General features: G+C 37.3%; 2 protein-coding genes across 2 annotated transcripts; both read left to right on the top strand.

Moving 5' to 3' along the window:
* The first annotated feature begins 4,142 nt into the window (after window positions 1-4,142).
* Window positions 4,143-8,498, top strand: LOC132308974 (uncharacterized). Its single transcript, XM_059807292.1, has 6 exons — window positions 4,143-4,441; window positions 6,265-6,420; window positions 6,503-6,635; window positions 6,728-6,767; window positions 7,913-8,061; window positions 8,153-8,498. The coding sequence occupies exons 1-5, from the start codon at window positions 4,172-4,174 to the stop codon at window positions 7,998-8,000; spliced, it is 687 nt and encodes a 228-aa protein (XP_059663275.1). The 5' UTR covers window positions 4,143-4,171; the 3' UTR covers window positions 8,001-8,061; window positions 8,153-8,498.
* Window positions 8,499-10,132: 1,634 nt separating this feature from the next.
* Window positions 10,133-15,050, top strand: LOC132308973 (ATP-dependent zinc metalloprotease FTSH 2, chloroplastic). The gene is made up of 5 exons (XM_059807291.1): window positions 10,133-10,257; window positions 11,327-12,542; window positions 12,621-12,934; window positions 13,837-14,077; window positions 14,539-15,050. Exons 2-5 carry the CDS (start codon window positions 11,355-11,357, stop codon window positions 14,875-14,877), a joined length of 2,082 nt encoding a protein of 693 aa, XP_059663274.1. The 5' UTR covers window positions 10,133-10,257; window positions 11,327-11,354; the 3' UTR covers window positions 14,878-15,050.
* Window positions 15,051-15,912: the final 862 nt, after the last annotated feature.

The raw sequence follows: 15,912 nt of genomic DNA, 5'->3' as shown, positions 1-15,912 counted from the left end.
AATTGACGATTTTCCTTGGATTTAGTAGTTAATTTGATGTTTTCCCCCTCTTTTGGCATGTTAATTTGATGTTAATTGAAGAATGAAAATTCTAGGGTTTGGTTCATGTTTGACTTTTGTAAAATTGATGGGTTTGATGGAATTAAATGCTTATTTTGTATATGAATTTCTAATGACATGCTAAAAGATGACTAAGTGGTGAATTATATGTGTTACTCCTAGTATAGTTGATGTGGTGTATGTTAAAGCATGCTAAGTTGTTAAATTAAATTATTGTGATCATGAATGTGTATTATGTAATGAATAAAGGTTGATGATTAAATGATTGAAAATTTAAAATGTTCCATATGCATGGCATGAGGGCATTGATGGGCATGAAAGAGATGAGGGTGTAGATGAGATGTGTAGATGTGTGGTAGCGGGAAAGGGAAATGTGGGTACATGATGGTTTAGAGGAGAGGTGTGAACAAGAGAGGGTATGGTGTGATGTAGTTTACATTGACATCTATGCATTGCATTATATGAGATAGTGATGAGGATTGATTGGAAATTTAAGTACCATATGTGAAATCCCTCGCATGACCCCACTCCTTTTTCCTATTCATTGTGTGTAAAACATTGGATTATTTACTTCGTTTGAGGAGATGCCACTTAGGCATTCTCTACTGAGCCTTGCGCTCACTTCTCTACTTATTACTATTTTTTCAGAACACGGAAAAAAAATAACGGACGACAATTCACCCTTGCCTTAGCTTGGAGTAGAAAAATGTTTTTTTTTTGCTTTCTTTTGTAATTGGGCCTAACTTTGTAAAACTGATGACTTCAAATGTATTATTTTCTAGCATGTGATGTATTTAGGTCCATTTTGTGTACGGCCATTGGAGAAATGTAATTATGTTTAATTACACTAAATTATTTAGTGTATTTTATGTAACATGTTGTAAATTATGTTAATTGTTGTTAATGTAATAGATGTTAAAATGTATTTAAATATGCACGTAAGTGTAGTGGCGTGGGTGGTTGGTTATCAAATGTTATATATTTTTGGTTTTCTTTGGACAGTGAGTAATTGAGTGTGGATAACCCAAACTAGTTGACGTAAAATCCCACACGTCGACCGGATGACCTAAACCAGTCGACGTGAATTTCCCACACGTCGACCGGTATCATGGCAGTGAGCATATCCACTGTACAAGTATTGAACCAGTTAACGTGTAGCCTTCCATGCGTCGACTGGTATCCTCGCAGTGGGCTTTTCCACTGTACACGTCCCAAACCAGTTGACGTGTGACATCCCATACATCGACCGGTTCCTGTGTAGTAAACATTTGTGACTTATTTTCCTATTTTGCCCTTGACCACTCACTCATGTATATTGTTGCACATTATAAGGTCCAGTAAAATACAATAATTATATTTTAGCCATGGGAATGACTATTTTGCCCTTTGAGTCTCAGACCATTAGAATTGTGATAAATGACCATCTTGTCCTTGTTGGACTTTAATATACAAATTTAACGTGAAAGGACCATATTGCCCTTGGAAAATTTTGGGTCGGGTAAGAACCCATTTAATGATCCGAATCCAATGGATTTGGGTTGTTATATTACAAGTAATTGTAACTCTACAAAAACCCCCAAAAAATTATTAACCTCAGAACCCCAATTTTGTCAAATCGTAAATAAAATTTTGAAATAAACCCTAAAACAAATACCAACACAAACCCTAAAATCGAAGACAATGTATTTGTGAACCAAGATGGAGATGAAGATGAAAGTTGAACATGAACATCCAATGTAAAGATGAATATTATGATACCTGGCCAGTGTTGATCTCACTCGCACCTCAGCAACACAGTACTGTCGAAAATGATGACGAGCAACACAATCGTAAAACAGATTTTGCGAGAAAGGGCTTCTGTAACTTGGATCTTAGTTTGTTAAAGAAAGTGCTTGGTGAATGAGAACGTAGTGGATTTGTGGGGACTGAGATCAAGACGAAATGATATGTGCAACTTTGTGGGGTTGTAAGTTAAAAGGGCAATACAGTCATTTAACATGCTCAGATTTTTTTGTTTATTTTTTAGAATATAATAATGAGGATATATAAGTAAGTTCATAGCAAAATCTGACATGGGGTGTCTTTGCAAAAAAAATGACAAACCTCAAATTTAGTTACAATTATGTCAAACCTCACAGGAGGTTATTGTAGTTTGCCCAAACAAAAATAATAATAATAATAAGGGTTAAATGCAAAAAAACCCCCTGAACTATTGGTCAATCAGCAACAAACCCCCCTGAATTTCAAAATTTTCAAAAAAACCCCCTGAACTATAATTTTTGTTGCAAACAGCTCCATCCGGCGACCGACCGATTGAATTTCGCCGTTAAAACCATCACGTGCGGTCACATGATCACACAATATAAACTTAATGGCCATAATGCCCTTATGAATATAAAAAGACTGTATTACCCCTTATTATGAACATTACACCCAAACACAGCCTTAGTGTACTGTTACGCCTAATTACCCAAACACAGCCTTATCATTACACTGTTTATCTTCTTCGTCAATCACAGCTGCAAGATTTCGTCGCTCCAACTACGGCAGCGTAAGCAGCCGCTCTCTCCCTCCCTCTATGTGTGTGTGTGTGTGTGTATCTGTGCTTGTTCGGAGAATTGAAGATATCCAGAGGAAGCATTTGTCGGAGAAATAGAACAGAGGGATTGAAATCCAAACAAACCCTCACCACTCCTCTCCGTCGATACCCTCACACTCCTCATCGGAACCGTAACTCAGCCGGCGACACACCTCTTTTTCACTGGTCACTGAATTGATGGTTCCAATTAGACCCTATTGCTTGTTTCATCGAACCCAAATCGAGAGCATTGTCTCGTCGCCGAATTGATGTTCAAATTGAAACCCAATTGGATCGCCGTCGTCGCCTACGTTGTTCGTCGTCGTCATCGCTGTGTCCAGTGCTTGTGGATTTTGACCCACCTGCTGAGGCCCAACCCGACTGGATTGCAGAGGGTTCAACCCTAATTTTAGAGTTTTCTGCGATATGTGTTAGTATGTGTTTTTGTTTTACTATTTCAATTTCTCTGATGTTAAAAGTAGTAAGCTTCACGAGTTGATAACAGAGCAAGAGACAAACTCCAGAAGAGTCCAAACAATCTCTGCTGCTTTGAGGCTTTCGAAACCGCCGTGAAGTTCTATTACGGCGTCAAGATCGATCTCTAGCTGTCCAACGTCGCGCCTCTTCGCTGTGCCGGAGAGGTTCTGGAGATGACCGAAGAGTACTCCGAGGGCAATCTCATCTCGGCATTGTTCAGAGATGCATTGATTTTCGGTCGCAGCTAGAGCTTCTTCAACCAATCCGTCGTTGTTTGGATGACCGGTGAACAAAAAAGCCAGAAAGACTGTAGATTTGTGATTCGCCGTGGTCTCGCCGATTTGCCTGGTCGCCAAATTTTAAAGCTGATATGGTGTTTCCAATTCTTAGTTAGGGAAGGTGGTGTTTGGACGTGACTGTATAACCCGTGACTGTATAACCCTTATTCATTTTGACAAAATCCCAAAATTAAATCCCTAAATCACACTGAATTATTTGAGTTTATATACAGAAGTGACGGCGATGGTGGGGTGATGGCAATGGGTTTGTGTTGTTAAATTGGGTTTGACGGTGTGGTGGCGGTGTATGTTTTGGAGTGATGGTAGTGGGTTTGTGTGTGGTTAAATTGGGTTTGACGGTGGTGTATGTTTGGGGTGGTGCCACTAGGTTTGCGTGGTGGCGTACGTTTCACGTTGAGCGCCAGAGACGGTGTTGTTGGTGGGAGGTGAGGAGGTGATGGCCGGCAACTGACCGCCATGGAAGTGGGAAGTTCTCTCTGGTTGGGAATATATATATATATATATATATATATATATATATAAGTTCAAAACTACATCCTTTCATATCAAGGGTGAAATTGTCTTTTATCTTTTCCGGTCACCTGATGGAGTAAAATGCAACAAAAGCATAGTTTAGGGAGTTTTTTTTTAGTTCAGGGGGTTTTTTGCAAAACCCCAATAGTTTAGGGGGGATTTTTGCATTTAACCCTAATAATAATAATTTTGATTTAGAACAACGAAGTGTTTTACCAAACCAAAGTGTTCTATTTTCTTCAAGATGGACGCTTTAGGCGGCGGCGGCGGCGATGGGTTTTGGGGAATGCGACCATTTCGTTCTGAACAAGGAAAAGGACGGAGGAGATCCAAACCCTCCGACGACTCTGCAGAGCCAACTGGTGGAGCCGGTTACCGGTTTCCCCTCAAGCAAGCCGTGACTGCGGGCTCTCTCGCCCTCACCGGCGACACCATCGCTCAACTCCGAGAGCGATGGGTGAAGACAAAAGCTCACCAACAACACACTCTCTCTCATTCTCATGATCACTTCAAGGTCAGTCACTTTTCAGATCGCTCTGTAGACACACATCGAGAGTGATACATGGAGAAGTAATTAAGTACACACACAAATTAGATATAAATATAGAAAACATGTGATATATAAAGGTATGTTTTCATATTGCGGATTGTAACGTCAATTTGAGATCCTCTGATGCTAAACTTTGAAAATTTAATCAATGCGCCCTTATTTTATTTTTTTATTGTTGCAAGTGCTGAGCACCATAGAATTATATAAAAACAATTTTCCAGTGCCAAATAAATATAGTAGTGATTTTATTTTATTTTTATTTTTTTTTGTACAAATGTAATAGATAACCGGAACAGAGCTCCTGCTGTTTTTGTTATTAGGCAAGTTTCTCCTAGCTTGTCACTTGAGAAACGTGCAAGAAATACCCGACCATATGTGTGCGTGTCTCTGTAAAGAAAGTATCTTTGTAGTAAGCTGAGCAATCATGTTGGGAAGTAGCTAAATGCTCTTTCAGCCTTTTCGGTTATAAGGGTTTGTTTGAAAGAATCCTTCTTTTTTAGCAATCTTGGGGCCTTCCTATTCTCCCCTTTTGGCTACTATATGTTTGGTGCAACTTGACAAATGATCCTACTCTTTTTGGCTGTCTCAATGAGCAAGAATGGCTACAACTTGTAGAGGCTTTCCTAAGTGTGTAAATAAAAATGGTTGAGGCATATACCAGCTAATAAAATTTCTCATGTCAGAGGATACCCAACATCTCTCCGGTTTTAAGCATAAGTCAAAAATGCGACATATTGTTGCTTCTGTTTATCGTCCATTTGGGAGAGTGATTTTCTTTTCAAATTGGGACTTTGAGCGACTAACTTCTTACTAGCAAAACATTGTCATGCTGTATCATCAAGATTTTAAAATTATGCAACTCCTTATTTAGAATTCAAATAGGAAATCTAAATGTTTCCAAGTTTCAATTCTTTTACCAATGGGCATTAGTTTAGATGATATGATTTCTCATCCCCAAAAGAGAGGTTGAGTGTTCGACCCCTGATAGGGGCAATTTTATGGGGGGTGTGCCTTTGCTTGGACTTTTGAAAAAAGGGGGGGAAAAAAAAAAAATTTAACTTCGTTTGGATTTTTTGTCTGGTATGCCTTTAAATTTTTTTGGTTACCCTATTGGTTACCGTTTTTCTTATTATTGATAGGGTATGCAAGTTATGGCCATCTAACTTGTCCACTTAATCCTAGCCCACCTGCAAACATTTATCACCTCCCTTCTTCACAGATCCTTAAATCATAAGCAATTTTAAGCCATAGTCTGCCAGATAAGCATTGCCCAAAATCTCATAATTCATGTGACCAATCACATGGGATCAATATTCATGTACTTCTCATCGATTTTGAAAAATCATAAAACTTATTGATGACAACCACAATACTCCTATATCAGATTACTCTACTTAACTTTACTCAACAAAATCCTCTTCCCAACAAAACCTTCTTTTGAGTGTGTTGATAAAAATTGTATTCTGTTTCTGTTGTGGTGTCTTTTTTTTATTTATTCATATATAGTTTTCTTTTGTTTGTAATTGATTGTATAAATGAGAAAAAGAAAAAGGATACTACACAATAGAATTTAGATGTCTCTTGATCATGAGCTCCTGCAACCATCTTCCATACAAGTTTGGGTTATTGTAGTGTTTTGATGCTTAACTGGGATGCATACCATCCTTTGATAAATATTTTAAATGCATTGTTGGGATCTTAAGATTCTTCATTGCTAAACTATCTTCGATATTCAAGTCATGCGTTGGGCTGCTTTGAGTTTGTTTTTGACCAAAACCGTTCCTTAGGATGTTCTGTGGACCCTCCTTTCAGACCATGATTGGCTTCGGGCTCTCCGGATGACTTCCTATGCATTTCTTTTCTATGGTCCTGGTTCATATGTGTGGTACCAGTATCTTGATCATTCCATGCCGAAGCCAACAGTAAAGAACCTATTACTGAAGGTATGGAATTTTTTTTTTCAAAGCAAAGGATCTTAAGGTCTAATCCGTTAGAACAATATCTTATAATTTCAGTTCCTTGCAGGTTTTATTGAACCAAGTCATTCTTGGTCCATCTGTAATTGCTGTTGTTTTTGCATGGAATAATTTATGGCAAGGGAAGCTCTCCGAGCTTCCAACTAAGTACCAAAAAGATGCCCTTCCTACACTGCTTTTTGGTAAAAATCCTATTTATATTAATATATGTGCTTGCCTGATAATGCGTAGTTACATGTGATAGAAGTTGATTTCTTTCTTGATTTCATTGCAGGATTCAGGTTTTGGATCCCTGTCAGTGCACTGAATTTTTGGTACATCTCTTTCTTCTTTCAGAGTAATTATAAGCCTTGTTGTGGGAAAATTAAGCACTTTCTTTTGAAGACCTGAAGTAATAAAGCCAATCCTCTTGTTATATAGTTTGATAAAAGGTTCGAAAAAAAATAAAGATAAAAACATACATGTCAATCTGCATACCGCAATCAAACAGTGACTCATCTTAGAACTTGATCAGATAGGTTGGATTCTTAGAATTTCATTTAAAAAAAGAAAAGAAAAAAGTTTCATTTTTCACCAAGTGGTTATAGTTGAATTTAGAATAAATATATGAATTCATGGTTAATGTGGCTTGCTTTGGGAAATAATGTATATCTAGATGCTTTTCTTTGATACAGTAGTTATGATTTAAAAAGAATGTAGAAGTTTCATTAAGACATTAACTTTCATGGTTAAGTTCCTCTTCGCAAGCTACTCAAATTCAACGATGCACAAAGCATTGTACACCTAACTTTGGTCGTGGGGGAGGGTTGGTTTCATTCTTCCACAATGTTCCAGCAATTACATTCACATCCTGAAGTGACTGGCATTTTATTCCTGGTATCGAAATCATAACAGGAAGTCAATGTTTCAAACTTGAAGGTGCCAGCAAGTTAGTTGATAAAGTCTCTAGAGGATTGATCTTGCCTTCATCTTGACTGGGGAAGGGGTGTAGGGGTTTTGGCTGTACCTTCCTGTCGGATATATAAAGCAGAAGGTTAAAATTCTAAACTTTGGTGTACTATGCATTAAGACTCGATCATTGTTATCATTATTACTAACTACTATTATAAAATTCAAAGAAAGATTCTATTGCTAAATATAACCTTTGGATTTCATTTGTCAAATACTGACAATTACAAACAACTACTCATTAATTCATAGCAAAGTGTGGCAGGAAGCATCGGAATAATTTCTTGCTTTTTCAGTTGACTGGAAAAAGGAGAAAAAAAGAAAAAGATCTTTTTAGGAGTATGGCTATCTGGGATCATGAAATGGACTATATAACAGTTACACTTTGCTAATTGCATATGTTTTCATTGATTTTACCAACACTCTTCTCTTAAAACATCTGTCATGCATTCTTTCACTTGAAAGCTTTCACAATAACATGCTTGGCAATTCTCATATAGCATATTTACAGGATGGTTCCTCTTCAAGCTCGAGTAGCTTTCATGTCCTTGGGTTCTATATTCTGGAACTTTGTTTTGTCTTCAACCATGAGCAAGTGACTTGCCTTGCTAAGACTTCTACCAATGGCTTGTTATCAGCATGTGAAAGTTGGAGCACTAGGTATTTTTTCAAATCAATTATCTTTCATGCTCTGTTAGTGTAATGTTTATTATGTTATTTTTACTTGACTGATCCGTGGTCTTGCAATCAGGTGGTCCTCTTGGTCAAGAGGAAGCGTTGAACCAGTAACAAATATTCCTTGTTTCAGTGGCTACATTCTCTTTAACTATAGTTTCATTTCATGTGGTTCTTTACTTGTATTAGATGTTGTAGGACTTGTCTCAAGTAATATTTAACAGGCTAAGATCTTGATACTTGTCTCAAGTAATATTTAACAGGCTAAGATCTTGATACAAGTTCTAACATCTTTTTGAATTGTAATAAATAAAAAAAAATGTAGTTCTTATTATTAATTAAATTTGGAGAGCCTAATGGAGTAATGTTAAGCTCTCACTTCACATCTTGGGTGTTGGAAGTTTGAATTTCTTTTAAAGCCACCCTCGTAGAATTTTTCGATAATTGCATTGTGCATGTGAAAGGAGAAGACTGCATGTGTCTAGTGTGATCAAATTGTGGGATGTTCTAAGAGGACGGTAAAAATATATATATACACACACACACTAGGTAATAAGCCCCTAGTTAAATGTAGAGATCTTGTTGCATTAAGCTGCATTTTCTTACTATATTTTCATATATGACTCTCCTGTAAAAATTATGGTGTGACAACAGAGACGATGGAAAAGAACTAGAGTGGTTATTTTTATTGGAAGTATCATTAGGACACTCTGGAGAATTGTATGCTCTCCTTTGCATCTTAAGACATAGGATGTTCAGACAGTTGAATCAAACCGTCTTTAACCAAATGGTTAAGCAGATATGAGTTCATGTGGTTATAGCGTTACAGTGGAAGAGATTTTTGGAAGGTTTTGTGATGATTTGGAGTTATATAACATGTTCATATGTGTTATGAAATGGTAATAGAAAAGTGGTCAACAGAATTCTCCGAACACCGCGACTTGTGATTGCTTTGGCACAATGTTTGGCATGGGTATGGATGTCCATTTCAAAGATATTTTCTTCAATTGGCAGCCTAATAATGTTCGAAGTTGTATAGGAGTGAGCGTGGAGTCAATGGGTACAGTGCATACAAACATATGTTCACTTGTTAATACGCGATATGGCAAGAGAACATGAATTACCCCATGCCCGGACAGTCTACCGTGAGATGTCCCCAAGGTTGATTATACAGCAGCCAGATTGTCCACCAAAAATGTGCAAGACGACGATGTCAATGCCAGCTCGAAAAAGAAGAAGAATAAAAAGAAGATGATGAAGAAGAAAGAGATTAACTATCCTACCACTGAAGAAAATAAATAAGAGACTGAACCCACATTACTCTTTTACAAAGACAATTCCAATGAAGAAGAGAAAAATGAATATCAGGGTAAAGCTTGTACCATTTGCTTAATTAGATGATTTTGGGCCGACGGATCGAGCTGGTTATGATCACCCCCCATGCACTCACTCATAGGCAAATAAGAGTATTAAAATTGATTTCTAATACGAATTGTATAATTTGGTCCTGACTCCTAAAAAACAAAAAAAAAAAAAAAGATGAAAGAGCATCGTCTGTGTGTGTGTTTCTATTACATATTTATATCTCTCTTTCTTCTTTCCTTCCAAATAAATGTTCACCATTTTATTTTTAGCTGTCCCAAAGTCAAACTACTATTTTTATAACATTATCAATTTAACCATTATATAAAGAAAAATAAATCATCACATCCATCTTATATAAATAAATTTGAAATATATATATATATATATATATATTGATAATTCATTTCCTGTCAATATAATAAAAATATACTAAAACACATTTTCTTATAAATAAAAAAAAAAATTAAATTTTTAAAAAGGGGCATTTATTGAATATTTGGCTATAAAAATACACTAAAACACATTCTCTTAAAAAACAATTAAAATTTTAAAAGGGACATTTATTGAGTATTTGGCTATAAACAGAATCAATCTATAAAATCTTGGTATACTAATAGAAAAGGCCAAAACTAAAGAAAAATCTAACGAAGTGGGGAAGAACCACTACAAGAGGGACACGTTAAACGTTTCCAAACCACAACCCTTGCCTCTATATTCTGTTTGTTTGTGCGGCCCCTTCTCACCCTCACCACACCATCCCCTGCGAGTCTGCGACGCAGCTTACCATCTCACTCTTCAGAATCATTTGATTCCAAGGTACCTTTTTTTTTTTTTTTTTGTTCTTCTATATATATACACACACAAACACACTATAGTCACTCAAAATTTGGTCTTTTGACTGTTAAGGATGTGCGAATTAGATTTGCAAAATTATAGTTGATAATTGATGTTGGTTGGTCGCGTTTTCAGTTTAATTTGGTAGCATTTAGAGTTCCTTTATATTGGTATGACCATATTGTTGATATACTGAAAGAAATGGGTGTGAGCTCAATGATGCTTTCAATTTTATATATATATATATATATATATATATATATATATATATAAAGATAACCTAAAAGATGTGCTTGTTGCTGTTATTGCTTTCAATGTCTGTTCAACTGTATATTGAGCGTTTCGTTTGGATGTGTAGGAGAGAAAAGCTAGGAAAATATAATATTTGTTATGAGAGAAAATAAAGGAAAGGGCAATAATTTACATTCATGTTTGGAACAATATGAAAGAAAACAAAGAAAATGTTAGTATTCTTTTTTGGATAAAATAGAGAAGAGAAAATAAAAGGAAGGATAGTAATCGAAACACTATCACACCTTCCATTTATAATTTTGGTGGTGGTTCTTCAAGCCAATGTTCTAATTTTGGAGGTTAATTTTGATATTATGAAAGTATCACTAACCCACTTTTCTTTCCCCCCCAAATCTTTTCATATTTGGAGGGATACAATATGAGGGATTTGGAAGGATAGCTATCCCTCTAAATCCTGCTCTATATTTCTTTTTCTCCTCAAATCCTTCCATCCAAACTCAACGTTCCTTATCCTTTCTTTTCTCTTCTTTCCCTATACCCCAAATCCTCTCATCCAAAGGAGGCCTAACGAAAAGTTAAGCATTTAATATTGATGGCAAATGCTCTTCCTATATCTACAATTTATGGGTTTTTGTTCAAATCATGGCAAATGCTTTTCCTGTCTCTTGTTCTGCTTCACAATTATGGAACTGCCAATTCTGTTGTGGATAATAGTGGTTTTCATTTGAAATTATTCTAAAATTTTATTCTATATATACTTTGTTTGTTAACCTAACTTTCAAGCATATTTGGCATCCAGTGCTTTGTTTTGGGTCACCATACCATAAATGGCAGCATCATCAGCATGCCTACTGGGAAATGGTTTGTCCACCTGCACTACTAAACCAAGATTGAGCAAGGAGTTTTATGGTAGGCATCTATTTCCTTCCTCAAGCCTTCCATCATTGGGCAAGGCATCTAAAACAGTTTTTGTAAAAGCATCTCTGGACCAAAGGTGGAATGAAGGAAGAAGAGGCTTTCTTAAGTTGTTGCTTGGAAATGTGGGTGTTGGTGTACCTGCGTTACTCAGTGGTGGGAATGCTTATGCTGATGAACAAGGTGTCTCTTCCTCCAGAATGTCTTATTCTAGGTTTTTAGAGTATTTGGACAAGGGCAGGGTGAAAAAAGTAGATTTATTTGAGAATGGAACCATAGCTATTGTTGAAGCTGTTTCTCCAGAGTTGGGTAACCGGGTGCAGCGAGTTCGCGTGCAACTCCCTGGACTCAGTCAGGAGCTCCTTCAGAAGTTCAGGGAAAAGAACATTGACTTTGCTGCACATAATGCTCAGGAGGACTCCGGTTCTCTATTATTCAACTTGATTGGGAATCTCGCTTTCCCACTAATTTTAATTGGGGGTCTGTTCCTTCTATCAAGGCGCTCCTCTGGAGGAATGGGAGGTCCGGGAGGTCCTGGATTCCCCCTTGCCTTTGGTCAGTCTAAAGCTAAGTTTCAGATGGAACCAAACACTGGGGTTACGTTTGATGATGTAGCAGGAGTAGATGAAGCAAAGCAGGATTTCATGGAGGTGGTCGAGTTTCTAAAAAAGCCTGAGAGATTCACTGCAGTTGGGGCCCGCATTCCTAAAGGAGTCCTTCTCGTGGGTCCTCCAGGAACTGGGAAGACCCTGCTAGCAAAGGCGATTGCAGGTGAAGCAGGTGTTCCGTTTTTCTCCATCTCAGGTTCGGAGTTTGTTGAGATGTTTGTTGGGGTTGGTGCCTCTCGAGTTCGTGATCTTTTCAAGAAGGCCAAGGAGAATGCTCCCTGCATTGTATTTGTTGATGAAATTGATGCCGTTGGGCGGCAGAGAGGAACTGGAATTGGAGGAGGGAATGATGAAAGGGAACAGACCCTCAACCAGCTTTTGACGGAAATGGATGGTTTTGAGGGCAACACCGGTATCATAGTTATTGCAGCAACTAACCGGGCAGACATTCTTGACTCTGCCTTGTTGAGACCTGGACGATTTGATAGACAGGTAATATTATTTCATTCAATATTTTCTACTTTTTCTACCCTTCGCAGCCGAAATGGTTAATTCAAAGCTGTGCTGCAGGTAACTGTTGATGTTCCAGATATACGGGGAAGAACTGAGATCTTAAAGGTTCATGCGAGCAACAAGAAGTTTGATGCTGATGTCTCTCTTGATGTGATAGCCATGAGAACACCTGGTTTTAGCGGAGCAGATCTTGCAAACCTCTTAAATGAGGCAGCTATATTGGCTGGTCGACGTGGGAAGACAGCAATCTCATCCAAAGAGATTGATGATTCAATTGATAGGATTGTGGCTGGAATGGAAGGAACAGTTATGACTGATGGGAAGAGCAAAAGTCTGGTGGCATATCATGAAGTCGGCCATGCCATCTGTGGGTAAGTAGAAAATATCCGACTTCTGCATTATGAATTTTAGAAGTTATCATATCTGACTTGCATATCATAGATCTTATGCTGGTTCTATATTGAAAACATTGATTTGACCCACAAAAAAATACATTTACAGGTTCAATTTTCTGTCGGGCAATTTCTCTTGGTTAAACTAAGAAAGAAATCATAAATTTATTATCATGTCTATGTATAGCAATGTTTTTGATGATATTGCAGCACACATGCACATTTATTGTCCAACCTCATCTATTAATATTGTTATCATCATGAAGAAATCTCTTATTCTTTTTTTTTTTTCAAATTAGGACTAGTAAGCTTAAATTTGGCAATTGGTGTGGCAGAAAGAATATCTGTTTGACTTTACACCAATCACAGATGGATGCAAGAGTGGTAAGATGGTGTAGGAAATGAGGACCGAGACTCCAGTTAGTTATGGTAGCAAACAGAACTGTTGGGTTAATCCAAGCAATCTTCCTTTTTATAGTATGTGAAGGTTTCCTTCTCTTGCTTGGCTCTTTACTGAAACTGAAGGTTGCTTCTCTTGGTACATAAGCTGATAAGACCTGCGCTAGATACAGTGGAGCGCATGCAAAAAGGAGCTTATAAAGTAGACAGCAAAAAGTATACTGCCTACCATGAGACAGGCAAGCCGTTTCGCAATACTGAAGGAACGGCTTCACTCAATCAACTCTACAACATTTCAGTTCATTCTAAGAATGTGGTTTTTTGTAATGAATTGAAGCTACTTCACTATCACCGGTGTCAATCAACCAAATTTATATTTTATCACATCATCCTTAATCACTAAGTCTGTATTTTTTGTTAAACCAATTTATAACAAAAATGCTCATTAGGATAATTTCCCTAATGCTTTCTTTCTCTTGCAGAACTTTGACTCCAGGGCATGACCCTGTTCAAAAGGTCACCCTTGTACCACGTGGTCAAGCGCGAGGTCTTACATGGTTCATTCCTGCAGATGACCCAACCTTGATATCTAAGCAGCAACTCTTTGCAAGAATTGTTGGTGGACTGGGTGGAAGAGCAGCTGAGGAAGTGATATTTGGTGAGCCTGAGGTGACCACAGGTGCAGCCGGTGATTTGCAGCAGATCACCGGTTTGGCCAAGCAGGTAAATGATTAATATCCGCTGACCCTCACTTGAATTTCAAGTGATTTTTCAATTTGAACTTCAATTTCAGCCCACTTAAGAATTAAAATGAATCTCCATTGCTAAATTGAAAAAAGAATAAAAAAAATTAAATGTTTTGAGTTAGTTACACGATTTGTGGGAAATATGGGAATCGATATAGTAATAGCTAAAAAAAAAAATTACCATAATTTTTTTTGAACATCTTGGAGTATCGCCGGAATCTGAAACCTAGCTGTGAAGAGCTTATTCTCATCTCCATAATTTTTTTTTGAGCATCTTGGAGTCTCGCTCGAATCTGAAACCTAGCTGTGAAGAGCTTATTCTCATCCATTCATTAGCTATGGTTTTTGCATAATGGTCCTAGTTGTTTTGTTTTTCACTTTGATCAATTAAATTTGTTTAACATTTTCACTGAAATTGTGGGGTTTGATTGATTGTAGATGGTTACCACATTTGGAATGTCTGAAATTGGCCCATGGTCGCTGATGGACTCGTCAGCCCAGAGCGCTGATGTCATTATGAGAATGATGGCCAGGAACTCAATGTCAGAAAAGCTTGCTGAAGACATAGATGCTGCTATCAAGAGGATTTCTGATAGCGCGTATGAGATCGCATTGAACCACATAAGAAACAACCGCGAGGCAATGGACAAGATTGTGGAAGTACTCCTTGAGAAGGAAACAATGAGTGGAGATGAATTCCGTGCAATCCTGTCTGAATTTGTCGAAATTCCAGCTGAAAACCGGGTTCCTTCAGTACCATCTCCGGTGACTGTATAATAATATATACTGTATCCTAAACTGTAATTTACACTTACCATGTAACTAGGAACAACCACTAATTGCAACTTACACGGGACTATACATCTTTGAATGATTCTCCTTTGTCCCCTTGTGGACCTTGCTATACTTAAATGGCAAGTCTGATTTGGAGAAATATTTGTGCTTCATAACTCTGAAAAAGAAAGAAAATATTTGTGCAAGTCTGATTGGATAAAAGGAAGAAAATATTTGTTCTTCATAACTCTGAAAAAGGCCGGGACCAAGGACGAGGACGATAAACTTATCAGCACCGTGGTACTCTTGCGGGATGCGGTTCAATCAAGGTTGTGAAGCTGGGTGTTTGCAAGGGCTCTAAATATTAGATTATAGTCGAGGTTATAATAGAGACGTACCAAAACATCAAATTTAAGATCAATAGGCTTGTCACCATTCAAAGGCGTTTAAATTTAAGATCAATAGGCTTGTCACCATTCAAAGGCGTTTAAATTTAAGATCAATAGGCTTGTCACCGTTCAAAGGCATTTTAAAATCTATTTTCTTTCATTTATTCTTTAGAATTTGGGATATTTTATTTCTTTTATCACAGTTTGGGTTTTAGAATCTGAGACGTGACAATATTGCGGTTACATTCTCTTGCTCAACCAAATTTATTGAAAAATTAATGAATGCGAGAATAGGAAGGGTGAATAAATTAACACTATTATTAAAAAACATTAAATTATTATTTTACTATTTTTTTCATATAGTATTCAACACTTAAATTGTAAATTAATACATTTAAATGAAATTAATAATGTCATTTCAATTTTTTAACAAGGGTAGAGTAGTAAAGTTAGGGATTGTGAGGTTTGGGACGCATTCCCCATCCACTTATAACTGCCCCAAAACCCGCCATTTTTCAAAACTACCCCCATCTCCATCCTCATTTACATAATTGGTTCCCAAAGTCGCCTCCAAACGGAAAGGGATGGGGCAGGCCCGCTGGGGTTCACAACACTAATACATGAAGACAGATTCTTCCTATGTATATAT

The sequence above is a fragment of the Cornus florida genome, unplaced genomic scaffold (assembly GCF_030987335.1).
Source record: "Cornus florida cultivar Cherokee Brave unplaced genomic scaffold, ASM3098733v1 CherokeeBrave_3.0.0_Hap2_Chr05, whole genome shotgun sequence".
Taxonomy (NCBI): domain Eukaryota; kingdom Viridiplantae; phylum Streptophyta; class Magnoliopsida; order Cornales; family Cornaceae; genus Cornus; species Cornus florida.
The sequence above is the reverse complement of the archived record's forward strand: the minus strand, read 5'-3'. Positions and strand labels throughout refer to the sequence as shown.

What these genes read in the sequence shown, in the direction of transcription:
- LOC132308974 (XM_059807292.1), top strand. Translation starts at nt 4,172, where the DNA reads ATGGACGCTTTAGGCGGCGGCGGCGGCGATGGGTTTTGGGGAATGCGA. An exon ending in ATTCTCATGATCACTTCAAG is followed by an intron (nt 4,442 to 6,264) that starts GTCAGTCACTTT and finishes ACCGTTCCTTAG; the next exon opens with GATGTTCTGTGGACCCTCCT. An exon ending in TAAAGAACCTATTACTGAAG is followed by an intron (nt 6,421 to 6,502) that starts GTATGGAATTTT and finishes AGTTCCTTGCAG; the next exon opens with GTTTTATTGAACCAAGTCAT.
- LOC132308973 (XM_059807291.1), top strand. Translation starts at nt 11,355, where the DNA reads ATGGCAGCATCATCAGCATGCCTACTGGGAAATGGTTTGTCCACCTGC. An exon ending in GTCGGCCATGCCATCTGTGG is followed by an intron (nt 12,935 to 13,836) that starts GTAAGTAGAAAA and finishes TTTCTCTTGCAG; the next exon opens with AACTTTGACTCCAGGGCATG. An exon ending in TCACCGGTTTGGCCAAGCAG is followed by an intron (nt 14,078 to 14,538) that starts GTAAATGATTAA and finishes GATTGATTGTAG; the next exon opens with ATGGTTACCACATTTGGAAT.